This window comes from Aotus nancymaae, unplaced genomic scaffold (assembly GCF_030222135.1).
Source record: "Aotus nancymaae isolate 86718 unplaced genomic scaffold, 86718_ANA_hifiasm-v0.15.2.pri h1tg000036l, whole genome shotgun sequence".
NCBI lineage: Eukaryota > Metazoa > Chordata > Mammalia > Primates > Aotidae > Aotus > Aotus nancymaae.
The window spans coordinates 92,750,396-92,775,322 of NW_026988450.1; the positions used below are offsets into that span (position 1 = coordinate 92,750,396).

Genomic DNA, 24,927 nt, shown 5'->3' on the forward strand with positions numbered 1-24,927 from the left:
GTTAGTATCTTTTATCAGTTCTCAAGAACTCAGCCTTCCCCTTGTCAGCCATTCCGTTTCCTCTCCTTCCGGGACATCCATCGAATGCATGGTAGACCTCATTCCATCTTCTGCGTCTCTTATTCTGTCCTCTGCATCTCCACGTTATTCTTTCTCTGTAATAATGTTTTTTTCTTGCCGGGCGTGGTGGCTCAAGCCTGTAATCCCAGCACTTTGGGAGGCCGAGGCAGGTGGATCACAAGGTCAAGAGATCGAGACCATTCTGGTCAACATGGTGAAACCCCATCTCTACTAAAAACACAAAAAATTAGCTGGGCACGGCGGCGCATGCCTGTAATCCCAGCTACTCAGGAGGCTGAGGCAGGAGAATGGCTTGAACCCAGGAGGCAGAGGTTGCGGTGAGCCGAGATCGCGCCATTGCACTCCAGCCTGGGTAACAAGAGCGAAACTCCGTCTCAAAAAAAATAAAACAAAATAAAATAATGTTTTTTTCTTTTTTGAGACAGAGTCTTGCTCTGTTGCCCAGGCTGGAGTGCAATAGCGTGATTTCCACTCACCACAACCTCCGCCTCCTGGGTTCAAGCCATTCTCCTGCCTCAGCCTCCTGAGTAGCTGGGATTACAGGCGCATGCCACCACCACCAGCTAAGTTTTTGTATTTTTAGTAGAGACTGGTTTCACCATGTTGTCCAGGCTGGTCTCAAACGCCTGACCTCATGATCTTCCCACCTCGGTTTCCCAAAGTGCTGGGATTACAGGCATGAGCCACCGTGCCCAGCCCTTTCTCTGTAATAATTTATCTGAAATTTTTTTATCTTCCTATTCACTGAGTAATTTCTTTATCTTCCTAGTCACTGTTTCTCTCTCTCTTTTTTTTTTTTTTTTGAGACGGAGTTTTGCTCTTGTTACCCAGGCTGGAGTGCAATGGCGCGATCTCGGCTCACCGCAACCTCCACCTCCTGGGTTCAGGCAATTCTCCTGCCTCAGCCTCCCGAGTAGCTGGGATTACAGGCACACGCCACTATGTCCAGCTAATTTTTTGTATTTTTAGTAGAGACGGGGTTTCACCATGTTGACCAGGATGGTCTCGATCTCTTGACCTCGTGATCCACCCGCCTCGGCCTCCCAAAGTGTTGGGATTACAGGCGTCAGCCATCGCGCCTGGCCTGTTTCTCTCTTCTACTGTATCTAGGTTGGCACCAAATATGTCCGCATTTGTGTTTCATTTCTAAAAGGGCTGTTTGGTTTTCTTTTAAATTTGCTGTACCTGTTTTCAGAATTTCCAGTTCCCATCACATGCTTTAAAGTTGGTTTATTTCTGCAAACGCTGAGCATAGCTGCCTCACGGTGTGTCTGGCATCCGAGTGGTCTCGCTAGCACTGCTGGGTTTCCTTGTGAGCTGCACTCTTTGACCTGTGCCGTCCTGAGGCCTGGGCCAGACGCTGCTTCCTCCAGGGAAGATTTGCTCTCTCGATGCAGCCCCTCAGGGACCTCCCACACTGCTGCCCTGGGCCCTCTGTGTACAGGCCCAGATTTTTCTGTGTCCTTTATTGCCAGCTCTGTTTACAGACCCCTGGCGTCAGAGGAAGGGGTGAGCTCAGATCTGAGGCCAAGAGGCCGTTTCCCAGGTGGCTGCAGCTGAGCCTGGTGGCCAGGTCTGAGCATTGCGGAGCCAGGGTCTACAGCACCCAGGTGGTGGTGGGCAGGGATGCCTGGCCCAGGTGCCGGCAGTGCTGTGACCAGCCGTGGCCTCAAGGTGAATCTCCTCCTGCCCTGCTCCAGCCATACCTGCATGCTGTGGCGGGCGCTGGCGGCGGAACCTCGCCTGGCTGCTCAGGTCCTGGGGCTGCTGCTGGAGATGATGAGCAGGGACGTCCCATTCAAGGAGAGCCGAGCCTTCCTGCTGGGCCGCACCCCCGACCGCGTGGCCACGCTGCTGCCTCTCTCGGTGAGTCAGACTTTCAGGGCCACCCTGACACAGTCCCTGTCCTGCTTGCATGGGTGCAGCGGGGAGGCCCCTCGATGAGGTGGCCTGGACACCACCCCACGGGCACCTGGCAGCAGCACCAGCCGGGAGCTCTGAGCACAGGCTCGTAAAGGCCTCACAGGTGTGGACCCTCAGGGGAGACCACTTCACGTTTTATCCTGCAGAAAAAAAAATAAACCCAGCTTGGCAATGTTTTAAGCAGTAAAGCAGCTGTGAGAATTTCCTCCTCCCTTCTGAGGAGCTGAGAACAGATGGTCTGAGGTCTGTCCTGTGAAGGCTGGCTGCCCCTCTGTTCCTGCCTCCTGCCTCTGCCCGAGGGCCAAGCTGGACAGAGGTGTGCCTCGCCCTGCCTGTGCTGCCGCTCCCTGGGGCTCCAACCATGGGATCTGAGACCTCTATGTACACAGGGTGCATGACGGGGGATGCAGGCTTGTTAGGTGCAGGGCTCAGACTCTGCTGTGGCCTGGAGGGAGGCATGGCCTGTGGTGACTTCTCCCCAGGCCACCTGTGCACTGTCCGAGGTCATGTCCACTCCTGCGGTGGGGCCAGCCGTGCTAGAACTCTACCCCCAGCTGTTTGTGGCACTTCTGCTGCGCGTCAGCTGCACTGTGGGTGTCCAGCTGCCCCGGAACCTGCAGGCTCAGGAAAGGAGGGGTGCCAGTCCAGCCCCAGCCACCAGGAACCTGGAGCCCTGCAGGTATCTGGGTCCCCACTTCCCACCCCCAGTACTGGTTTGCAAGCACAGGCACGTGTGTCTGCACTCATGTGTCTGCACACGTGTGCACACGAACATGGTGGGGGGGATGGCAGATCGGAACCATGGGGAGCACAGAGTGATTTTGCCTCCAAGGCACCTCACGCAGGTGCAGGGCTGAGCCACCAGTGGTGACATCCATGGCCACCCTTCTCACGCTGGCTATTAAGGCCTTCCTCCTCGCCTTTGAGGGCGGTATGCACAGCGGTGCTCAACACGGGCAGCTGGTGGGAGCTTCATGTGGCAGCTCAGACAGGATCAGGGTGATGCCTTCTCTTGGGAGTGGAGTTGTGGGGAGTCTTTGGGGTGTAGGCTGGAGCCAACCATGGCAGGACCAGCTTCGTCCCTGCAACTGTCCCAGCAAAGTCCCTGACATGGAGGCACCTCAGGTCCCACACACCTCCTGGGGCCACAGCCAAGACAGAGCAAGTTGACAGCCTGGGCAGGTCTGGCTGTGGGGCCGCCCCCAGGACCGTGAGCCCACGTGAACGCAGGGCTGCTATGTCCTGCCTGCCCTGGCCGCCCAGGTTTGGGTGTGCACCTTGACAAGGATGCACTAGGGGAACAGCCTCACTTCACCCCCCTGCCAGCACCACAGGCTGCTCAGCCACAGGCCGACTCATAAATCCCAGTGGGGCCGGCTCCAGGGCTGCTCAGCCTCTTGCAAACTGAGTGGAAAATGTGAATGGGACAGGCAGCCACCAGCCACTGGGCCTGGCATGCTGGGAGTCAGCTCTGCCCCTGAACTGTGGGGCCGCCCCCAGGTACCCCTTCACTGGGATGACTGCAGTGCCTGGCGTACAGGCTGTCCGCCAATGGGTCAGACCCTTGCGGGTGCCACATTCTTAAATGTTCTGGCCACAAGAGCGAGGGAGGCACCGTCTTCTAAATCACTAACATTCCTGAGCCAAACACACGCTTCCCGTTAGATTTGTCGTAGCTGGTTGTGAATTGCTGCGTGTGCGCCATTTGCAGCCTGGAGTGCAGCCCTCGGTCCAGATGGCGCCTTGCAGGCCTCAAGACCTGGAGCAGGGTGTGGAGCTGGAGGCTGAGCTAAACTGACTGTGGCCCTGTGGGTCCTCCCTCTGCTTGGGCTGGCCCGGCCTGCCGGTGTCAAGGGCATCTCCTGTCAACACAGTGACGGTGTGCTTCTCACCTCTGCTGTGCTCAGTGCTGGCTGGCCTGTTCCCAGGGCTAGAAGCCCCCTTGGCACCCGGGCTACCTGGGCTCAAAGATCAGGCCCCACGCTGGAACCATGGGACTCCTGGTGCACCCAGAGCTGCCTTCTAGCATGTCCTACCTTGGGGAGGGACCCCCTGAGAGTGGGGCCTGGGGTTACTCATCAAGGGCCATGTGAAGGGCTGGCCCTGCTGTTGGTTAGCACCAGGCCGCGCAAGCATACCCATGGGGGCAGTGGTATAAAAGACCCCCAGCACCTGCTTCCTGGGCTGCCAGGACCCCCATGGCCCTCAGCTGCTGCAGCCTCTGCGCAGCTCTCAGGCCACCTCAGTCCTGCTGGCATCACCGGCCTGTGTGTCCAACCACCCAGAAGCCTCATGAGACCCATCACTAGATCTCTAACAAGCTCGTCCTATGCTCCTGTGCTCACCACACCCTCCTGGATCCCACCTGCACGACGGCCTCAAACACCATCCAGGCGAGCAGAACCTGTCCCCAGCTTGGCGGGGCCACTTTGCTCCCTGCTGGGCCCACCCCACATCCCAGCACACCACGCAACACAGCTGCGGCCTCCTGGTCAAGAGCCCATTACGGGAAGGGAGCCTGTGGGGCACCTGGCAGGTGACCAGTGCAGTGGCAGTCACCACAGCCAGTGGCCACCACATGGCTCATGCCACTTGGGAGTTGTCTGCTCTGGGCCAGGCGCTCCTGAGGACGAAGCCTTGTGGAGGCAGAGGTTCACAGGCAGCAGGGGCCTAACGTGTGAGGTGCTAGTGGCAGCGGAAAGCCGCATGGCAGGGGGCCGTGGGCACCCAAGTTGCAAGGGAGGGTCCTGCTGGGTGGGGAGGCTGGTGCAGGGCATCCTCTCCCCCAGACCATGCCTGTTGGGTCAGACGCTACGTCCTGCCCACTGGCAGCCAGGAGCACAGCAGCCTCAGCAGGGAAGGGCTCATTTGAGCTGATGGCAGATGCCAGGTTCAAGCCGGGCCCTGCCGAGGCTTCAACATCAAACTCTCCCTATTCACTTCAACATCAAACTCTCCCTATCAGTTTCTGGCCTCTGAGCCCCAGCCCTGCCTCCCACCACTGCCGGAGACCAGAGGGCAAGTGGGGCTCTGGGGAGTCAGGAGAGCTGGAGCGTTGTCCAGGTGTCAGGCCAGTGGTGGCCCGAGTTCCCGCCTGTTCGCTCTCTGGGGTGGGGGTGGGAAGAGACCCGCCTGCTCTTCAGCATGGGTGGGCTGGGTGCAACCCTGCAGCCACTCCAGCTCTCAGCACCATCCTCCACTCACTTGCCAGCTAGCCTCAGCCAACACTGGGAAAGGATCAGGGGCTTGGTTTAGCTGCCTCCCAGAGGGCTATGGAGTCTCCTGGGGTATAGATGTGAGAGCCTGAGGTGCCAGGCAGCAAAGGCCCAGGGGTGGGCATCTGTGGTATGGGTGCCCAGCACTGTCCAGGTGTCCAGAAAGGCAGGCAGGTGCCGCCAGGGGGCTTTGGCTGTGTCCAGCTCTCACTTGGATACCTCCGGGCCAACATCTGCATCTTTGCCTTGGGTGGGGAAAACGGGGGCGCTCCAGCAGGTGGCCCAGAGCCTGCTTCCTGGAGGATGGCTCTGGCAGGGATAGGGCTAGGCGCCAGGTGGACAACACACTGGGTGCAGACCTGAGTGGCTCCTCAGGAAGGGAGGGGGCCACATGTGCCCTCACCAGCCAAGCACCCTGGCAATCCTGCAGTTCTGCTGTGGACACCCTGCGGACTGTGCTGCTCCGAAGCGGCAGCGAGGATGTGGCACAGTGCATGGACCAAGAGGGAGGCTGGGAGCTGCTCAGGACCTCGGCAGGGCACGAGGAGGGGGCCACGAGGTTGGCCAGGTGAGCAGGCCCAGCCCATTGCAACTCTAGCACTGGCTGGGCTCCAACTGATCTCCGGGGGCCTGGGACGTGACAAGGATCAGGCAAGGGTCCCACGTGTGTCAGGCCAGTGGTGGCCTGAACTGCCTGTTCACTCCCTGGGGCGGGGAGAGAGAGACCCCTTTGCAGAGGCTTGGCGAGACAAGCTGGGAGGCACCAGTGAGGGAAGAACTCGCAGAGCCTGGCAGCTGGAGGTGAACTGACCAGGGCTGTGCAGGGTGGGAGGTGCCTGGGTAGGGTTCAGCACAGAGCAACGGCCCCTGCACCTTCAGCAACCCCCTTTCCAGGGCCATGGCTGAGCATGCGGGGCCCCGGCTACCCCTGGTGCTGAAGGCACTGGCATGCACACAGAGCAGTGCCTATGAGATCCAGAGGGTGACCACCACCGCCTTTCTGGCTGAGGTAGGCCTTTCCAGGGAAGGAGACTGAGCATCAGGGTGGGGCTCCTGCTCAGGACAGGCACGGGACACCCTTTTCTGAACCCTAAAAGGCCCCCTTAACTAGGGCCTGCAAGGGAGGGAAGTGGACGCTAGCCACCTCCTCCCGGTGTGCCAGAACTTGCTCCGTCCCCCCCAACACCTCTGTTCTTGGTGAGAGGACCCAGGTTGCCTGCAGCCTGTGCTCTGCCCAGGCCCTGCTGGGCACATCTGTAGCTGGGCAGGGCTGACCCTTGGAACTCCAGATGACTCTGGCGGTGTGGTCTTGGCCCTTGTGGCCAAAGATGCCAGAATCTTGCCCATGTCCATGCAGCAGGGTAGGGTGGGGGTCAGAGCGGGCCCCAGCGGCAGACGTGGGAGCGCTTGCCACAGATCTGAGCCAGGGAGTAGGTCCTTGTCTGCCTCACCGGCGCGGGGGCAGCCTCTGGGGTTCCGGGCCTGGGCTGCTGGGTCGGGTCCTAGGATTAGCTGGAGGGGCAGCACCTCTGCCTGCAGCTGCTGAACAGCAACGTGGCCAACGACCTGATGCTCCTGGACTCACTGCTCGAGAGCCTGGCGGCGCGGCAGAAAGACACATGCGCCAGTGTGCGGAGGCTGGTGCTCCGTGGCCTGGCCAACCTGGCCTCTGGCAGCCCTGACAAGGTGGGGTGGCCTCCAGCCCCTCTGGGGCCGAGGCAGCGTGGGTGGGGACTGTGCATGAATGCCACCCCGTCTGGTGGGGTGGCAGACGGTGACTCTGGGACCCAGGCTGAATGTAGGGTATCCTCAGGTGCGGGCTCACGGCCCCCAGCTCCTCACAGCCATGATTGGTGGGCTGGATGACGGGGACAACCCTCACAGCCCAGTGGCCCTGGAAGCCATGGTGGGCCTGGCGCGGCTGCTGCACCTGATGGAGGCCTGGGACCTGCGCTCGGGGCTGCTGCACATGGCCATCCGCATCCGGCCCTTCTTCGACAGTGTAGGCTGCACTGGGGTTGGGGCGGGGGAGGCAGAGCCCCAGCCCTCCCTGCCTTTTACTCTGAGCTTTAGCCCCAGCCCCATCCTGCTCCCTGTCATTCTCCCACCGCTGCTAGGTGACCACAGAGAGCTCAGACTTGCATGGGTGCTGCTTTGCTGGGCCTGGCAGCCCCCACCTGTCAGGGAGTGTTTCCTGGCCTGTGTCAGGCGAGGGCGCCATCAATGGCGGGGGGCTAGGACAGGCAGGCCCGCAGGGGCACAGCAGTGAGGGGATGCATGCTGCATGTCCGTTCCAGGAGAAGATGGAGTTCCGGACGGCGTCCATCCGCCTCTTCGGGCACCTTAACAAGGTCTGCCACGGAGACTGTGAGGACGTCTTCCTGGACCAGGTGATGGGCGGGCTGGCGCCCCTGCTGCTACACCTGCAGGACCCTCAGGCTGCTGTGGCCAGCGTGAGTAGCCAGGGGGTGGGGGGGTTGTGGCCCCAACTGGATTCAGCCTCAGCGCTGCACCCCTCAGGCCTGCAGGTTCGCCCTGCTCATGTGTGGCCCCAACCTGGCATGTGAGGAGCTCTCAGCCGCCTTCCAGAAGCACCTGCAGGAGGGCCGGGCCCTACACTTCGGGGAGTTCCTCAACACCACCTGCAGGCACCTGGTGAGGGGCATGGTGGGGCCCGGCGGATGGGGCGGGGCCAGGAGGGGCGGGGCCAGGAAGAGCTGACCAGGCTTCTCCCCAGATGCACCACTTCCCAGACCTGCTGGGCCGCCTGCTGAGCACCTGCCTGTTCTACTTCAAGAGCAGCTGGGAGGACGTCCGGGCCGCCGCCCCCCTGTTCACGGGTGAGCACCAGCCCCTGCCCTGCCCCCATCCCGCCCGCAGCCCCGCCTGACACCCCCACTTCACAGGGTTCCTGGTGCTGCACGCGGAGCCCAGGCAGCAGCCGCAGGTGGACCTGGACCAGCTCATTTCGGGTGAGCACCCCCTCCACAGGGCCCCTCTGACCCTGTAGGCACCCGCAGGGACTAAGTGATTTTCCTGGATTTCAGGATTTTTTTCCCTGTCACTGGTGACCTCATCGTCTCTAGTAATTCACGGAAACTTCTTAACTGTTCCAAAAGAGCTTAAAAAACACTAAAAAAGGAAAAACTATCTTTCCGTTGGCTCCTGAGCCCTCCCAGCAGAGGCTGTCAGGAGAGCGTGGCCCACAAGCAGGCACAGGCGTGCGGAGGTCACAGCCCCCAGGCACGGTGGCTGCAAGGCACTGCCCCTGGCAGCCCCTCCCTCTGCCCCCAGCACTCCAGATCCTGCTGAAGGACCCGGCCCCAGAGGTGCGGACGAGGGCTGCTGAGGCCCTGGGCCGCCTGGTGAAGCTCGCCTGAGGCTCCGGCCAGCACCCCCAGCAAGGAGTACCCACCCAGACCCGTGCCTGAGCTCCAAGACAGGGCCTCCTGAGGACCAGCTGCAGGGTTGGAGGGGCCTGGCCCCAGAACAGGCACTGCCAGGGACCAAACCCAAGCCCTCAGTGAGGGATGTGCTGGGGCCAGACAGGGTGTGGGAGACCGTGTGCCCAATAAACTCTCTGCTCCCAGCAACTGACTGACAGGGTGCAATGCCAGAGCCTCTAAGGGGATGGGCCAGAGGGTGCCCTGGGCTGGGTGTGTTGTCCCCACCGTTTTGCAAAACTGAGTGGGGGGCTCGGTGCTGTGGCTGGGGCGGCTTTGTTGGCAACCCCAATTCAAGAAGGTGAGGGCACCAGGCGGCACAGGGAAAAGCCTCTATTGACTCCAGCACAACCGCCCCGGCCCCAGGGCAGGCGGCAGAGCTATGAGAAGAGGCGGACGGTCCCATCTGCCCCCGAGGAGAAGACCCACGGCTGAGTGGGGTGGAAGGTGATGTCCAGCACTCCCAGGTCTCGGGTCAGCGTGTGTCCCTTCAGCACCTTGACAGGCACCAGCAGGGGGTTCTGCAGAAGGTCACTGTGGGGACAAGGATGACTCAGGACACAGCCAGACACCACTGCCCTGGGGAGGGGGCCAGGCAGGGTCGGCACTCACTTGTACACCATGCCATGGCAGACGATGACGCTGCCGTCATCCGACCCTGATGCAAAGAGCGGGTACCGGGGGTGGAAGGCCACGGCTCGCAGAGCTTTCTTGTGGTGTCTGTGGGGAGGAAGCAGGTTGAAGGCAGGCTCGGGCTAGAGGGAGGGGCTCCACTGGCCTCCTCCACCCCCGCCCCCCCGCCCCGCTCTTCTCACCTCAGCACCCTGTATGGCTTGGTGGAAAGATCCAGGTCAAACCACACCAGCTTGCTGTCGTAGCTCCCACAGATGACGTTGTCACCTAGGGCCCGAGGCTGTGATGCAAGTGTCCCCACCCCTCCCTCACCTGCCACGTGCGCAGCCCCCGCCCCTCACCTGCCACGTGCACAGCTCCCCACCCCTCACCTGCCGGGTGCACAGCCAGGCTGGACACCCACTTGCAGTTGGGCATCAGCTTCTTGGTGAGCTCCTGGCGCAGCAGGTGGTAGAGGCGGATGCTGCGCTGGGACGCCACCAACAAGAAGGGACGTGAAGGGTGGAAGGCCACCCGCTGCACCTGCCCGTGGCTGCGGCGGAACGGGCTCTGGCTGCGGCGACGGCTCAGCTGATGGATCAGCACCTGGGTGTGGCCCTGGGTGGCTAGAACCACGGCCAGGTAGTCCCCACGTCCATGCCAGGTCACCTGCGTCACTGGCTGCAGGAGGGCAAGGCTGGCTGATTGGCTGAGCCAGGCCCCTCCCATGAAGCCTCACCCCCGACGCACCCCACGCACCTTGCCATGGCAGACTCGCAGCCGCAGGCCCACTTGGCGCTCCTCCTCCGAGGCCTCCAGCCAGCGGGCGGGCTGCAAGGCGGGCTCCTCAGGCGGGACGAAGGCACTCAGCAGCTGATCCGTGCCGCCTGCCACCAGCCGGTCCCCCAGAGCCGGGTTCAGCAGTAGCACCGAGTCCTCCCTGCGGGCCAGACCCAGACAGAGCCCCTCAGCACGGCGCCACCCCTGGCTCCCTCGCCCCCAGGGGCCCCACTTACACGGCCACAGCCACCAGGCAGACAGTAGGGTTAGGGTTCCAGGCCACACTCCTCACCACGCCCCCCACAGACACAGTCCTCACACAGCGGGCAGTGGCCACCTCCCAGAGCCGCAGGGAGCCATCGTCGGAGCCTGGACACAGCAGGGAAGGATCTCAGCACCTGGCCGTCCCACCTGCCCCCAGCTCAAGGCTGCCCCCAGCTCAGACTCACCTGAAGCCAGCCACTGGCCCCCAGGAGAGACGCTGAGGCAGCGGACAAGGTCACTGTGGCCCCTGTAGACCTGAGAAGGCGGCGGTGAGGAGCCAGGCACGGAGGGCTCAACCCCGGCCCCCAGTCTCCACTTACCAGGGCCTGGCACGTGGGGAAGGGCTGCAGGTCCCTTGGCCGAGGCAGCTTGGGGATGAGGTCCTCGGGGTCTACGTTCACCTGGGGCAGGAGGGCACCAGGTCAGCCTTGCCCCATGTGCTGCCCCCCAGGTGTGCCGCCCCCACGCACCCTCATCTTGCGCTGCCGAGGGCACAGGTACAGGTCGAGGCAGCGCTCGAAGCGTTCCTGAATAAAGCGTCCGTAGGCAGGCACGGCCCGCAGGCTCGGGAACTTGCGTGGCAAAAAGCTCAGCCTCCTCTCGCTCGGCTCCTGCTGTTCCCACGCTGCGCGCTGTGGAGGCCGGGGGGCAGTCGGGTGAGGGGGGTGGGGGGCAGCATGGGGGCAGGGCCCAGACCCCCACCAACGCAGGCCCACCTCCTCCTCGCCAAGCAGGTATTCGGGGGGTGGGTTGTATGACTCGGCATGGCCGGGCAGGGCCAGCTTGGGTGCGGGCACATGCATCTTGTGACGCCCCAGCACGGCATTGGGGTCCTCCTGAGCCCACAGGTCATAGAAGCTGGGGGTGGGGTCTTGGGGCCGGCGAGGCTGGATCCAGCCCATCTTAATGGCGTGCACCATGCGAGAGACCTGCACAGACAGCCGGGTCAGGACGGACAACACAGGGCGGGCAGCCCAGGCCGAGCCCCAGGGGCACAGGGCGGCCCCACCTTCTCCTTCTCCACCAGGGAGGGGATGAAGCTTCGCTTGTCGGCTGGGCGGTTGGTCACCGGGTGGATCATGACGTCCCCACTGAAGAAATCGACAGCCGGCTGGGGAACAGACGTGGGCATGTGGGCCAGGGTGGCAGAGCCCCCGATGGTGCCTTCAGAGCCCCCCAGGGCCAGCCGCTGCCACCTACCTCATAGGGGTCGAAGCCTGTGTCCCCAAACTGGCCGCTCTGCAGCCGCCGCACCAGTGCCACCTGCTCGTCCGTCAGCCTCAGGTCCCGCCCTGTCATTGGGTCCTGCACAGTGCGCCTGGAGACTGCCAGTCAGACCTGCCCCACCCCCCAGGCCTGCCCCGGCCACCAGCCCTGCCCCACCAGCCCTCACCAGTAGTCAGGGTTGTCCATCTTGTCCAGGAACTGATCCAGCTCATCCTGGGTCCTCAAGGGCTTGTAGATGCACCTGCCATCCAGGTCGTAGCCCACGTGGGGGAAGTCCTCATACCACTCCAGGGGCACATTGCCCACCGTGTTCCGGATGTCCTGCAGCCAGCGGGGGCCACCATGTCAGCATTTGACCCTACAAGGCCTGTCCCGGCATCGGGTCACCCAGGGGAGCAGGTGAGGAGGTTGCAGGGTGAGTGCAGGCCTGGCCTCAAGGGCCCTGAGGTCACGGGCCCCGACATACGCCCTTTCCCCAGCCCTGGGGTCTGACGTGGCACGGCGGCCACGCTGCCCCCACCCCCGCCCTTGGAGGCGCCGGAGCTGCACCTTCACATTTTCCACTGAAGTGGTGCCAACCCCAGAGCTCCCCCCTCGTTGGATTCCTTGGCCAGGGCTCTGGGCAGCCACAGACAGGGATGACCTCATCACCCTCGGGCTCCCTCCCCTGGCAGGGGCCTTAGGCAGAAGTGGGCAGCTGCAAGACAGGGACTCAGGGAAGACCCCGCCTGACCCAGTCCACAGAGAGACAGAAGCCGAGGCCTCTCCGTGGGAGCACCCCGCTGTCTGCCCCCAGCCCCTCCCCAGGCAGAACAGCCACGTTCCTGGACGCACATTCCTGGTTGCAGCCCCTGCCAGCCGCCACCCTCGCTCTTTCCAGCCTGAGGACCGCTGCCCAGGCGGCTGCTTCCTGCAACAGTAGCCACGGGGAGGGGCCCAGGCAAGACAGAGCACAGCTGGGAGCCTGCCGCCCCCCTGCCATAGGAGGGACCCCTTGGGCCCTGCCCCTCCCCAGAGGGCCACCCCCAGCACCTCCCCACACCCCTGCCTTCCCTCTCCTCCCCATGGGAAAAGGGGGCCATCCCCAAACTGGAGAATAGGGTTTGTGTATGTCTCCTGAGAGGCCTGGTGGCCCTGGAGAGAAGCAGGAGACAGGTGAGAGATGAGAAACAGACCCGCGGGGAGAGGGGTCCACACAGCACAGGAACAGGGGACCTGGTCAGGGCCTGGCAGGAGGCACAGTCCGTGCCAAGCCTGGAGGGGCAGGTGCAGGACAGACAGGCAGGGACTGAGCTCTAGGCCCTTGAATGCTCGGCTGTGCCCGCCCCCTGCACACACGGCCTGGCACAGGCAGAACCTGGCGCACACGGAGTCAGAGACAGACAGGGTGCGGTCAGGCAGCAGGGCCAGGGCGGCTGGGTTAACACGGTTGTGCCACGGGAGAAAGACGGGTGGTGGGTCCCGCTGACCTCCTTCCCCTCTCCTGGGGAGGGGGGGCACTGCAGTCTTGGGGCCCTGAGTAACTACGGCCTAGAGGCCTCCCGCTTCCTCCGCATCCCCAGAGACAGAAGATGCTCCAAAGACCCGCACCCCGCCCCCGCAAGCGTGGCCACAGAAAGCCCAGGGACTCCACCGGCAGCTTGAGGAGCCTCCGAGCCCGGAGGGGCGGGGCGTGCACGGGGGCGGGGCCGGGCCACCGCTATAAAGGCGCGGCTCGGGGCCCCGCTCCAGCCCGGGACGCACATGTGCGCGCGGCGCCCGGCAGCTGCCACCGCGGGGCGCAGCCGAGACCCCGCGCCTTGCCTCGGCCCCGGGTGGCCCGCGAGGCCCGCGGCGGCCGCAGGAGGCGGCATGAGCAGCGTGCGACGGAGCTGACGCCGCGCCCCCGCTGGCCCCATGTCCTTCGCCACGCTGCGCCCGGCGCCGCCGGGCCGCTACCTGTACCCCGAGGTGAGCCCGCTGTCGGAGGATGAGGACCGCGGCAGCGAGAGCTCGGGCTCCGACGAGAAACCCTGTCGCGTGCACGCGGCGCGCTGCGGCCTCCAGGGCGCCCGGCGGAGGTCTGGGGGCCGGCGAGCCGGGGGCGGGGGTCCGGGGGGCCGGCCAGGCCGTGAGCCCCGGCAGCGGCACACGGCGAACGCGCGCGAGCGGGACCGCACCAACAGCGTGAACACGGCCTTCACGGCGCTGCGCACGCTGATCCCCACCGAGCCCGCCGACCGCAAGCTCTCAAAGATCGAGACACTGCGCCTGGCCTCCAGCTACATCTCGCACCTGGGCAACGTGCTGCTGGCGGGCGAGGCCTGCGGAGACGGACAGCCGTGCCACTCGGGTCCGGCCTTCTTCCACGCGGCGCGCGCGGGCAGCCCCCCGCCACCGCCACCGCCGCCTCCCGCCCGCGACGGCGAGAACGCCCAGCCCAAACACATCTGCACCTTCTGCCTCAGCAACCAGAGGAAGCTGGTGAGCACGGGCCGTGGGGCACCGCGGGGGCCTCCAATGCACCCCTCAGCCCACACCTGCCAGGCAGAGGAGGCGAGGCCACGCAGGCAGGGCTCCCCAGCAGGGCACAGGCAGGCACACCTGTAACACAGACCTGCCGGGGGCTGGGCCTTCTCCTTGGGCTCCTCCTCTAGGAGTCCCTAGGACACCTGGCTCCCGGTGCAGTGTGGAGTCCCTCCCAGGGAGCTGCATGAGGGGCAAGAGCCAGAGGGGGCCCCACCCAGGGCGGGGAGGCTGGGGTGCTGGACCAGGCGGCTGCAAGCTGCCCTATTCAGCAAGTGGAAACAGCAGAGCTCATAAGTAAGATGCTGCTTCAAGCCCACCCACTCTGCCCCTGGCAAGGGGCAGCAAGAGAGTTGGGACCCCGGGATCTTCACAGCCCCTGCGGCCCACCACCGGCCTAGGCCATCTTGGGCACCTGCTGTCCACCACCCGCCCACGCTGCACAGCAAGACGCCAGGTCCTGTAGGGCTGCCGGAGACATGGACCATGGGACATGAAGGCAGAGGCTGGAAGGAGATGTGGGGGCCGGGGAGGTGAGGGCCCCTGCAGGAGACGCTGGCCAGCTGTGATTTACAGCTCCTGCTGTGCTTGGTGGCACCGGAAAAGCAGGGTGAGCAGGGAGAAAATACGGCACGGCTTTTCCCAATCCCCATTTCCTCTCCAGACAGCACGCGCGAGCTCCTGGGGCCTGAACATCTGGGAAATTTAATTTTACAATTTCGGCTGTGCAGCAGTGTGCTCCCCTCCCCAAAACGCTTGGGGGAAGCTGGGGAGAGCTGGGAAGGAGGTGCCTCAGCGCTGGCCACCTGAGACTGCACCCAGCAGGGAGGCCAGAGAGGCGCAGACTGGCGCTGGGCTCTGCTGGGCCCTGACACCCCTCCCTCCCCTCTGCAGAGCAAGGACCGCGACAGAAAGACAGCGATTCGCAGTTAGGAGGTGGCCGGCAGCAGCCAGGAGGCAGACGCTACTGGGGGAGGTGGACGCCCTGGGTGACCACAGACAGCCCCACCTTGGACCTGAGCTGGGCGAGGTCCGCCGTGAGCACGCCCCCAAGGCCAGCCCTGCCCTGGCTGTGAGCAGGGCCGAAGGACAGACGGACGTACAGACAGGCACCGGCAGCGGGACTCTGCACTGGCCCCAGCACCTGCCCAGGCCCACTGGGACTTTCTGCGCTGGCTTCGGGCCTGGGTTTTCTTCTGGCCACCGTGTGTGGGCATGTTGTGTTTTTGATATGATAATATAAAGTCTGAAAATTTTTGTATAATTAAAAACAAAACAGTATCTTCCAAGTATGGAGACCAACCGTCCTCTTGAAAGTTTCGGAATGCACCCCCAGCCCTGGTGGTCCCATCCTCCTTGGGCCAAGTATCCGCAGCTCCCTGGGAAACCCTCACTTTCCAGGGTTCAGGGCCATCCCTCCCTGGGCTGAGGTGGTGAGGACAGGCTTAGCTCACCCACAGAGGCCTCTATGGGAAAGCTGTGGGGTGGGGAACGAGGGAGCCATGCCAGGGGAGAGGGTGGGGGAGGAGCTGTGTGGCAGAAGGTGGGAGGGTGAGGAAGGACAGGGCCCCGCCACAAGGCACGGACGTGGGCAGCAGCAGGGCAGGGGTGCCCCACTCTGGGGCCTACCAGGCACACAGGGGACAGGAGAGTGAGGAGGGTGCCGCCTCTGGCCTCGGAGTGCCAAGGAGTGGCCACAAGGAGTGGAGCAAGCTGTGCTGCCCAGCAGAGGGGGTGGGTGCCCTGCCTCCACGAGCCTGGACTGGAGGGACGGACGTCTCCGCCTGCACCAGGGCCACTTGGACCCTGGAAGCACTGCCCACATGGGAAGGAGGACCCCCTGGCCACCCTCCTCCCACCACCAGGCGCCACCCAGCCGGCTCCCTGAAGACCCCGCCCACCACAGGAGGTGGGTTGAGCCCCTACGGCGGTCTGCACACAGCTGGCGTCATTAAAACCCTGCAGGTGACAATTACCACTTAGTGGTGTGAGCTCACTGGGCACAAAGAGAAGAGAGGCAGGCGGTGCCCCCCAACCCTGCCAGGCCACAGCCTGACTTCCGGCTGGGGGGACAATGGCTGTTAGTGCCAGATGCGGGCGTCGGGGCAAGGGCCGGCCCCAGTCCCCTCCTCAGCACAGGCACGGATGCGCCCCCAGAGGGGAGACCAGGTGCTGTGGCCCACGTGGGCATCGGTGCAGGGCTGGGCCAGGACTGCCCCTCCTCTGCAAAGACAGGCTCCAGGGAACCACGGAGCAGGAAGCAGTGGTGTAATTTTGGAGGAAATTCTCAAAGCCAGAGCCATTAAGGGCTAGAGGGGGGCTGTGTCCAATCTGATAGAAATACAACAGGATAAAAAGTCACAACGGCAGGTTTCGTTCAGAGAGAAACCCAACCCCAAATTTCCTTTCCCTAATCCTGCAGGAGCCCACAGCTGGCCAGAGGGAGGGGAGGGAGGGCAAGCTCAGTCACTGCAGAAGCCCCCGCCCGCCGGGAAGCCAGGCCCCGGGGGACATGGGGGTGCAGCTGGGGGCTGAGGCACCCCCCCACCTCCCCTCCTCGGGTGCTTTCCTCACAACCCCGCCCACCACCCTCCCAGGCGCTAAGACGCCAGTGAGTGAGGAGTGGGGTGGACCCAGGAGCAAGGCCAGGCCGGGCGCTCTGCACAGCACCCGAAGGCCCACGGCCCCTGTGCCGGCCCTTCCTCCATGGGCACTGGGCGTAGTTCTGTAGGGAGGGTCTGTGACCCACCTGCCCTTCACCTCCAGGCCTCCCATTTCCAGACCTGGGCCTGGGGGGTGTTGCAAACTTCCACATGAACCCCCACCTCAATGGCCAGTCAGCGTCGGGGACAAATCTGAGGAGCGGGCACTTGGAAGATACTGAGTCCCCAGGGCAGGGACACCAGGGGCTGCCGGCCTGAGCAGGCAGGTGCGGGACCTCGGTGGCCGGCACCAATGGCCACCCCATGGCCAGAGCCCAGTGCCGGAGGGGATGCCAGCATCGAGTTCAGAGCGGGAACGCCGAGAGCAGACAAGCAGGCGGGAAGGTACCAGCCGAGCTAGGAGTCTGGGCAGGGTCAAGAGGGACGGCAAGGGAAAGGGAGGTCAGAGTCCCCAGGACTGGGGCCAGACTTTGGGGTGTCTAACAAGGCCAGAAGAAAGGGCATTGACCCAGAGGACTCGGAGCCGAAAGGATCCCCAGGGCCCCGCTGGTCGGGGTGCAGCACTCACAGCCAAGCCCTCTGCTGCAGGCCTGACTCCGACCGCGGCTGCAGCTTGGCCAGCCTCAGGCCTCGGCAACCAGCCCAGCCGCTCCCTGAGCTGCACCGGTAGCAGCGGCCGAGGGCCTGGCCCGCCAGCCAGCAAGAGGGGAGGGGTGGGGGAGAAACACTCCGTCACCCTCCACTGCTCCAGAAATTCAAACCAGACCGGGGGTGGCGTGGGCTGACCCCCAGGCCCGCGGCGGCCCCCCTGAATCCCCTCTCGGCTCATAGCCGCAGGGCAGAGGAGTGGCAGGTGCTCCCTGCCCACCACAGCCCCTGGCTCCCTTCCCGGAGTGCTGGCCTCACCTCCACAGACCCAGGGCTCCCTCTGCCTGTGCCCCACAGAGGCAGCTGGGACAGAAGGGGGCCCAGCCTGCACCCTGGGCCAGCAGCCGCCCCTGTGAGGAGAGCTGGGCTGGAAATGCTCTGCTGGGCCTCAGCTGTCAGCTCCTGTCCCCGGCCTGGGGAACGAGCTGCTGGCGGCACACATGATTCATCACCGGCCGCCTGCGCCCACCGCCAGCCACCCCGCCCTGCACAGCACCTGCGGGCGCCAGGAAACACATGTGACCCCTCCGGGTCAGGCCCCGCACGAGACCCGGGCCAGCCAGGGGCACACACAGACCCAGCATCAGTGCTCTCCTGGGGGCCGCCCAGCCCCAAGGACAGGCCCCCAGCCCAGACTGCACCGGACACAGGCCACAACTGGCTGATGTGTCGGCTGGGATTTTTCCGCTCTCGATGAGCCCCTTTCCCTCCCCCTCCCCAAAGCGGCTGCAGCTGTCAGGACCACAGATTGGAACTGCAGGTATGGGGCTGGCCCGCTGCCCGCCTCCTCCCGTGTCTGTCTGCGAGAGAGGAAGCCGGCCCACCTCTGGAATCCTTCACTCTCTCCTCGTTCCGCCTCTCCCACCTGTCCCCAGGGAGCGTGGGGTCAGCCGCCCTCGCTCCGTCTCTCTCTTCCCCAGCCCCTCTCCGATTACAATGCGGGTAGTGTTCAGCGCTCTCGACGCTCCCCTGCACGCAACGCCCGCCTGTCTCGGAGCACCACAGGGCCTTCCCGTGCGACGTGAGGCCTCCTCCTCCTCCTCCTCCTCCTCCTCCTCTTCCTCAGGGCTTTATCTGTCAAAGTACTCAGGGCAAGGCCAGGGCAGGAGGCTCACCTGCCGCATCGCAGCCTACTGAAGCTTCCAGTGGGCTGCTGGGCCCTGGAGCCCAGGCCAGAGGGGAGAAAGAAAGCCAGGTCCTGCTTGGCCTCCTCCCCAAAGTCCAAACCAGTTGAGCAGACCCCAGCCCAAGGTGGGGGCCCAGGCAGGAGGAGCCGCCAGCCCAGACACCCTCACCTCCAGCCCTGCTCATGTCTGTGCGTCTGCCCTTCCAGGGGCTATGCGCCCACAGCTGAGCCTCCTCCCTGCACCTCCACAGCTGGGAGGGCAGCACGTCAGCCCCTTGGGGTCTGCAGGCTGGAGAGAGGGCACTACTGGCCTGCCTCAGTCTCTGGTGGGGCTGGCCCAGGGACAATGGCTGTCTGACCCCTGCAGAGCACCCCAGTGCCTGGCGGCTCATAAGCAGGGCCTCCCAGAAACTCCTGCAGGATGCTGGGAGTGGGGCATGGGCTTGGGGCACGGCACCCAACACCTAGTGCCCACCCCTTCTCAGCCTGCTCTGAGCCCCACGACTCAGTGCAGCTTCTAGGTGGGCTGGGGACAGGGCTCCAGAACCCTACACCCGATCAGCTCCCAACTCCAGACACCTCCAAAATCTCAACATGGAAACCTTCCCCTCAGTCCCAAGCCACACACACACACAAACACACCTGTGACTCCCATCCCCGGCGGAACCATCCTGGCCTTGGGACACACACCCAGCCCCAGCCCTCTGCAGCCAGCCTCCCCAGAAGGCCCAGAGCCTGCAGCCCCCAGCACCCGCCCAGCAGGCCTTGCCCTCCAACAGCTTTGCCAGCTCAGCTTCAGGGGCCGCTCTGCCAGCCCCAGGGCAAAGCCTCTGCTCAGGAACCCCGTGGAGCACACCTACCCCCCCACCCGGGTTTCTGCTGCCAAGGAGCCTGGCCCCGAGTGGGCGCAGCAGGCCAGAGCCTCCACCACCCTTGCAGCACACAAGCAGGAGGCCAAGGCTCTGAAGAGGCCAGGCCCACCTGCCAGCCACTGCCCGGCCTGGCTTCATCTGAGAGCCCAGGGTGCCCCCATGAGGGCCCTGGCTTCCCCTGCCCCTCCTCACTGAGCACAAGAGACGCTCCCAACAGGAAAACAGTGCGGCAGGCCAGGCCTAGGAGGGCCTGGGGCCAAGGGGCAGCAGCAGTCACGCCACACACACCCACCCGTGCCCCTCCTCAGTGGGAAGGGACCAGACCCGAGGGCCAGCCCCAGCGCAGCCAGCAGCGCCCTCGGAGGGAGGCGTACAGGCGGCCTCGGGGGTGGATGGCCGCCAGGGAGATCAGGGCGGTCCGCGGGCTGGGGCGCCCTCCACAAGCAGCGTGAGGAGGGCCGTTTGCTTGCCGGGAAACCTGAGCTGAGGCCGCGCTGCCAGCAGCGACGCAAGCCTGAGTGCGCGGGGCCAGGAAGAGGGGGCGGGGGCAGCCGCGAGGAGTGGGAGGCCGCCCGCGCTGAAGGCAGCTGCCGGTTCAGTAGCTGGGAGAGGCCATTAACGGCGCTTGGCGTGAGAGCAGAGGAGACCACGGGCTCTGGATGCAGGCAGGCCAGGCCGCATCCCTGCGGGAACCAGACTCAGCCCAGGCGGGGTCAAGGGCACCGGGGAGCCGCCAGGGCTGCACCCCAGCCCCAGCCTCCAGAGCCCCAGGAGGCCTTGCAAGGGACGGCCCCAGCCCAGTGCCCCGGGGCACGGAAAAGGGATGGCAGAGGGCAGCTCCTCCGGCCAGATTTCATGGCCACCCTGACCCCTGGCCTGCCGCACTTTCCCGACAAGCACGGCCGCGGGCTGCTGGGCAGGCAGGGGAGGGTGGGTGGCCGCATCCTCCGCCCGACAGCTGCCCAGCCTCAGTTTCTCCCACACGCTCAAATCAAATCAGAGTGGCTGCTTCTGCAAAGGCTGAGCAGCCCCCTCGCCCCGCCCCCCCACCCCGGCCCACCTCCCCGGGGGTCCCAGCGGCTGGATGAGATCACGTCTGTGAAGCTCCAGGCGCGGTGGGAGAGGGGTGAGGTGGCCATGTGGGGGCGGGGCAGCCTGAGGCTCAGCCGGCTCCTGGGGGCCCCCCACTGCCGGCGGCAGGACCCCAGCCAGGCCCAGCGCCTCCTCCAGGGGCTCCGCCCGCCTCCCTCTGCCTGCTGGCTGCTGCCTGCACATCTGGGGGAAGGGAACAAGGAGCTGTGAGGGGCTGCTCAGGTCTTCCAAAGTCAGCGTCCGGCAGGGGGTCCCTGACACAGTGACAGGCCCAGAAGCCCCAGTGTCATCCCGGTCCAGGCCTGGGTCCAGACCCAGGAAGGGCAGGGAAGCGGCCAAGGAGAAGGGGAGGCGAGTGGGCAGGGGGTGGCGAGAAGGAACCTCCCACCAGCAGGAGCTCGGCCCGGCCTTCTCAGCACCGCAGCCACCGCCACCCTCGATCCCCAGCGAGATGGCCACTCGCAGGATCCACACCCCAGCGGCACCCTCCCTGCCCTGCTGCCAGCCCTGGAGGGCCGTGGCAGTGAGGTCAGCCCAGGGACCTCTCCCAGCCAGCTCTGCCCAGTGCCAAGGAAGACCAGAGTCCTGGTGCCACGGCCACCTCCAAGGACACGGGGCTGCCCAAAGGGCCCTGCTCTCTTCACCCCAGTCTCATCGGAGCATGGCAGGCTCAGCGCCTCCCAAGCCTCTCCCTGCCCACCGTGGCCCCACATCACTCCCCCAGGGCCACCCCACTCTGCTCCAAGGGAATGGAGACCCAGGCAGATTCGGACTTCTCTGGAAGGGAGGCATCTGTACCGGCCCGGCCCGGCTCCTGAAAGCTGAGCTCTGCCGCCCCCTCGAGCCGCTGGCCGGCTGTGGTGGCAGGAGCGCCAGCAGCATCCCGGCCCCCTTGCTGTCACTCAGACCAGCATATGGGATAGTCATCACCGGAGGAAGCGGCCCCCACAGCCCTGGCCGGCTTCCTCCCGGCACGGCAGGGGGCTGCCCACCCGGCAGGCAGCAGGGGCACCACGCAGGCCCCGGCGAGGCACCCCCAGGCAGCAGGGGCACCGCACAGGCCCTGGCGAAGCACCCCCAGGCAGCAGGGGCACCGCGCAGGCCCCGGCGAAGCACCCCCAGGCAGCAGGGGCACCGCGCAGGCCCCGGCGAGGCCCCTCCCCCGGCCTCCGCACTCCATTTACAATCATCATCGATTTCTCCAAATACCAAATATAAAAAAGTAGCCGACAGGATGTGGCTGCCGACAGCCAGAGCCCCTGGGAGGGGGAGGGGAGACAGGCGGGGAGCGCACGGCGTGGCCGCCCCCCCCCCCCCCGAAGTGAGCCACTGCTCCGGCCAGGAAACCAATTTATTTTGTTTTGTCTCTGTTCTGAATGCGCAGCAGAGACCGGATCGGGCGAGCAGCCAAGACTCCTGCAGCCACAGCCAACAGCCGAAGGACGGGGGAGGAACCTGGGGCGGGGGGGGGGGGGACGCGTGTCTCCCCAAGGTCCCCGGGGACAGCCCAACGGGCAGGCAGGAAGAGCTCCTTCGGGAAGACCCTACGCCAAAGCCTCCTCCTTCCCCTGCAGCCCCCCGGGGCCCGAAGGGGGCTCCGCCTCACACCCAAGTGCTCCACTGGGACCACAGCCCTGCCTAGGGTCAGGCCGCACTGAGAAGGGTACAGGCGGACAGTGCCTCTGACCCCAGAGCTCCTCAGAGCATCCAGCCCCTCCCAAATGAGGGCCGCCCCCACGAAGCCAAATCTGCTCCTGGACACAGCCCGTCCCAGCCTCTCCACACCAGCGGAGCCAGCCCAGCAGCAAACTCCTAACGAGAAACAGCCAGCCTCCTGCCCCTCCTGAGAGGTGCTCCTGGGACTCAGAGGCCCGGAGGCAGTAGCCCCAGCCATGTCAGCCACCACGGGGGGGTGGGGGGAACTCCAGGGGAAGGGAAGGGCCACCGCTGCCCAGAACACCGGGAGGTGGTCCAGCCCTGTCCTGCCAGAGGCCAACCTGTGGCCCACCCCACAGCAGGCACGACCGGGGCACCACCCATGCCCATCGCCCCCACCCAGACCATGCATGCTGCCGCCAGAGAGCCCACAGTCACCCTGAGGATGCCACAGGAGTCCCAGGACGGACACGGGGCTCAGAGCCAGCCCAGTCCCTTCCCTTTCACAGGTGATGATGACACACAAACACTACAGTCATGTGTCCCAGACCCCGAAATTGCTCTTCCAGACAGGGTGCAGGACCCCGAGCCAGGACGCCCACTCAGGCCTCGGCAGTAAGAAGACGCCTGTGTCCTTGCCAACGTGACCCGCCCGCGGGCAGGCCCCAGCACCCCCAGGGCAATGCTGGCCCCGAGGCCCTGCACCTGCTGGGCTGTAATGGAAGCTGCCCCACCCTGCCAGTGGGAAAGAGGCCGCAGCCCACCTCCTCATCAGAGCTGTCCTCAGCATACTCATCCGCAGTCAGGACACTCGCCATCTCCGTCCTGGGGCAAGCGGTGTCAGCCTGCAGAGAGAGGGGAGAGTGGTTACCTCAGGGAATAGAAGATGCCCTTTGACCTTGGGGAGACCCCAGACCCAAGCACCCCACCCCCCCGCAAGTCTCTGAGCAGCTCCAGCCCGGCCCAGGCCACAGCACAAGGCCAAGAACATCCAGCTCAAAGGGAGTCTCTGGGGGCTGCGGCTGGCACCTGGCACCACAGGTCCTGCCCACGGCCCTGTCCTCTGCAAGGCTGGGCTGCAGCCTCCCCGGACCTCTGTCCCTGGGCCGACAAGGGTGTCAGGCTGGACACAGGGCCACTGGGGCAGTCAGAAGCAAAGTCCCCAGTTGAGAACTAAGACCACACCCCACCCACAGCCAACCACCCCATATACCCATCCATGTCAAAGCTGCAGGATTCCTCCCAAAGGCCCCACCCGGGACTCCTGCCAAGGCCCACCTGGGACCAGGGGCAACATGGTGGGGGTAGGAGCAGACACAGGCATCACAGCATCACCAGGTACAATGCTCTTGAAGGGGTCGGGGCACACATTGTCCTGGGGGCCACATCCAGCCCGGTCCAGCCAGCAGAGGGCCCAGAGAGGCACCCAAACACTCTGAATGCCTGCAGCCCCCATCATTCTCCCACTCCCCATGTCCACAGCCCAGGCCAACTCCATCCCACCAGGTCACAGAGTGGGCGCCACTGAGAATTCACATCCCAACCTGGAAAACAGATTCTGCCCTCGACTGGGGAGGTGAGGATGGCTCCAACCAGATCGGGTTTACTGGCGGAACCAGGACTGATGGGGAAAACAGGCCCACCTCTCACCCTTGGGGGCAGTAAAGTGCTCGGGCGCAGGAACCCCAGAGTGAGGGCGGGCTTGCCCCACCCCCGCCCCGAGCCCCTTCCCTCCTGCCCAGGCAAGAGCCAAAGGCCTTTGGAGCCAAGCTCCTCTGCCTGTTTTTCCCTTCAATATAGAGAGAGATGGGAGACTAAGTTTTTTTCCAGGCCAGGAACAAGGAAGGATTCAGTTTCCACATCTCCCACCACTGCTGACAGTGGCCTGGGGCACCCAGTGACACTAAGCTCTTGCCCCTGCCCAGGGCACACAGGCCCCACAGCCACAGCAGACACGCCGACCCCGGCCCCAAGCCCCAGACCTGCACGAGGGCAGTTCCACACCCAGCTGTGGTCAGCTGCCCCCGCCCAGCCTCTGCTGCACGGGTCTCCACAGTGGCCCGGGCTGAAGCACCCCGGGAGTCCCAGCCTCAGTGTTGCTCATGGGCCAGTCCCAGGGTCCTGGCAGGTGACGACAGACTTGTCACCCAGAGCTCTGTGCCCCGTGGCCCCTGTGCTAGACATGGACAGGCCACAGCACAGGCAGGCCCTGGGCAAGGGACAGAGGTACCTTCAGAGGTGCTGGGTTCCCAGGGGCACAGCATCCCCATGGGATAGCTGCAGGGCACACTGAGTCCACCAGGGGGCGGCAGCACCCATCCGGGCCCAGAGGTGCGGGCAGGGGCGGTGCGGGCAGGGGCGTCCTCTGCTGGGAACTGCCTGACCTAGAAGCCCCTTCAGATTCTGAAGACGGATGCTGCGGGGCATTAGAAATATATATATTGTTTGTTTGGTTGGTTGGTTGGTTGGTTTTTGCCAAGCGCAGTGGCTCGCGGCTGTAATCCCCGCTCTGCGGGAGGCCAAGGCGGGCGGACCACCTGAGGTCGGGAGTTTGAGACCAACCTGACCAACATGGAGAAACCCCGTCTCTACTAAAAATACAAAATTAACCGGGCATGGTGGTGTGCGCCTGTAATCCCAGCTACTCAGGAGGCTGAGGCAGGAGAATTGTTTGAACCCGAGAGGCAGAGGTTGCAGTGAGCTGAGATTGAGCCACTGCACTCCAGCCTGGGCAACGAGAGCAAAACTTCCTCTCAAAAAAAAATTAAATTTAAAAAAAAGAAGAGGCCACTAAAACCCTAACGAGGCCGGGCACGGTGG

General features: G+C 64.6%; 3 protein-coding genes across 7 annotated transcripts in view; 2 read left to right on the forward strand and 1 right to left on the reverse strand.

The window, feature by feature from the left end:
• Positions 1-9,449, forward strand: part of MROH1 (maestro heat like repeat family member 1) — a 131,704-nt gene extending 122,255 nt beyond the window's left edge. For 2 of the 4 annotated variants that reach the window (XM_012473282.3, XM_064384718.1), the window contains 11 exons: positions 1,782-1,947; positions 2,487-2,683; positions 5,650-5,787; positions 6,114-6,228; positions 6,759-6,905; positions 7,033-7,221; positions 7,517-7,672; positions 7,740-7,874; positions 7,957-8,059; positions 8,126-8,191; positions 8,514-9,448. In XM_012473282.3, the coding sequence (XP_012328705.1) occupies positions 1,782-1,947; positions 2,487-2,683; positions 5,650-5,787; positions 6,114-6,228; positions 6,759-6,905; positions 7,033-7,221; positions 7,517-7,672; positions 7,740-7,874; positions 7,957-8,059; positions 8,126-8,191; positions 8,514-8,599 (1,498 nt within the window). In that variant the 3' untranslated portion in view covers positions 8,600-9,448. Of the gene's footprint in view, positions 1-1,781; positions 1,948-2,486; positions 2,684-5,649; positions 5,788-6,113; positions 6,229-6,758; positions 6,906-7,032; positions 7,222-7,516; positions 7,673-7,739; positions 7,875-7,956; positions 8,060-8,125; positions 8,192-8,513 lie in introns of those variants that run through there. The other 2 variants (XM_064384717.1, XM_064384719.1) reach the window with 2 other exon arrangements.
• BOP1 (BOP1 ribosomal biogenesis factor) overlaps positions 8,980-24,927 on the reverse strand; it is a 28,795-nt gene continuing 12,847 nt past the window's right edge. The window contains exons 3-16 of the mRNA XM_012473281.3: positions 22,872-22,952; positions 11,712-11,866; positions 11,519-11,636; positions 11,328-11,429; positions 11,035-11,247; positions 10,789-10,950; positions 10,639-10,719; positions 10,504-10,573; positions 10,291-10,423; positions 10,034-10,214; positions 9,667-9,955; positions 9,478-9,562; positions 9,275-9,382; positions 8,980-9,196 (exon numbers count right to left, since the gene is read on the reverse strand). Of these exons, the coding sequence (XP_012328704.2) occupies positions 9,043-9,196; positions 9,275-9,382; positions 9,478-9,562; positions 9,667-9,955; positions 10,034-10,214; positions 10,291-10,423; positions 10,504-10,573; positions 10,639-10,719; positions 10,789-10,950; positions 11,035-11,247; positions 11,328-11,429; positions 11,519-11,636; positions 11,712-11,866; positions 22,872-22,952 (1,932 nt within the window). The 3' untranslated portion in view covers positions 8,980-9,042. The remainder of the gene's footprint in view (positions 9,197-9,274; positions 9,383-9,477; positions 9,563-9,666; positions 9,956-10,033; positions 10,215-10,290; positions 10,424-10,503; positions 10,574-10,638; positions 10,720-10,788; positions 10,951-11,034; positions 11,248-11,327; positions 11,430-11,518; positions 11,637-11,711; positions 11,867-22,871; positions 22,953-24,927) is intronic.
• Positions 13,276-15,339, forward strand: SCX (scleraxis bHLH transcription factor). Of its 2 annotated transcripts, none has more exons than XM_012473283.2 (2): positions 13,276-14,008; positions 14,945-15,339. In XM_012473283.2, the coding sequence occupies exons 1-2, from the start codon at positions 13,442-13,444 to the stop codon at positions 14,981-14,983; spliced, it is 606 nt and encodes a 201-aa protein (XP_012328706.1). In that variant the 5' UTR covers positions 13,276-13,441; the 3' UTR covers positions 14,984-15,339. The 2 variants fall into 2 exon arrangements, 1 of the variants encoding a protein (XP_012328706.1); XR_001110764.2 differs by lacking the exon at positions 13,276-14,008 and adding an exon at positions 14,196-14,660 and having other exon boundaries at positions 14,945-15,338.

Bases quoted from the DNA above. Each gene is read 5' to 3' on its own strand.
- SCX (XM_012473283.2), top strand. From the start codon at position 13,442: ATGTCCTTCGCCACGCTGCGCCCGGCGCCGCCGGGCCGCTACCTGTAC. The intron at 14,009-14,944 runs GTGAGCACGGGC...TCCCCTCTGCAG, and splicing joins TCAGCAACCAGAGGAAGCTG to AGCAAGGACCGCGACAGAAA.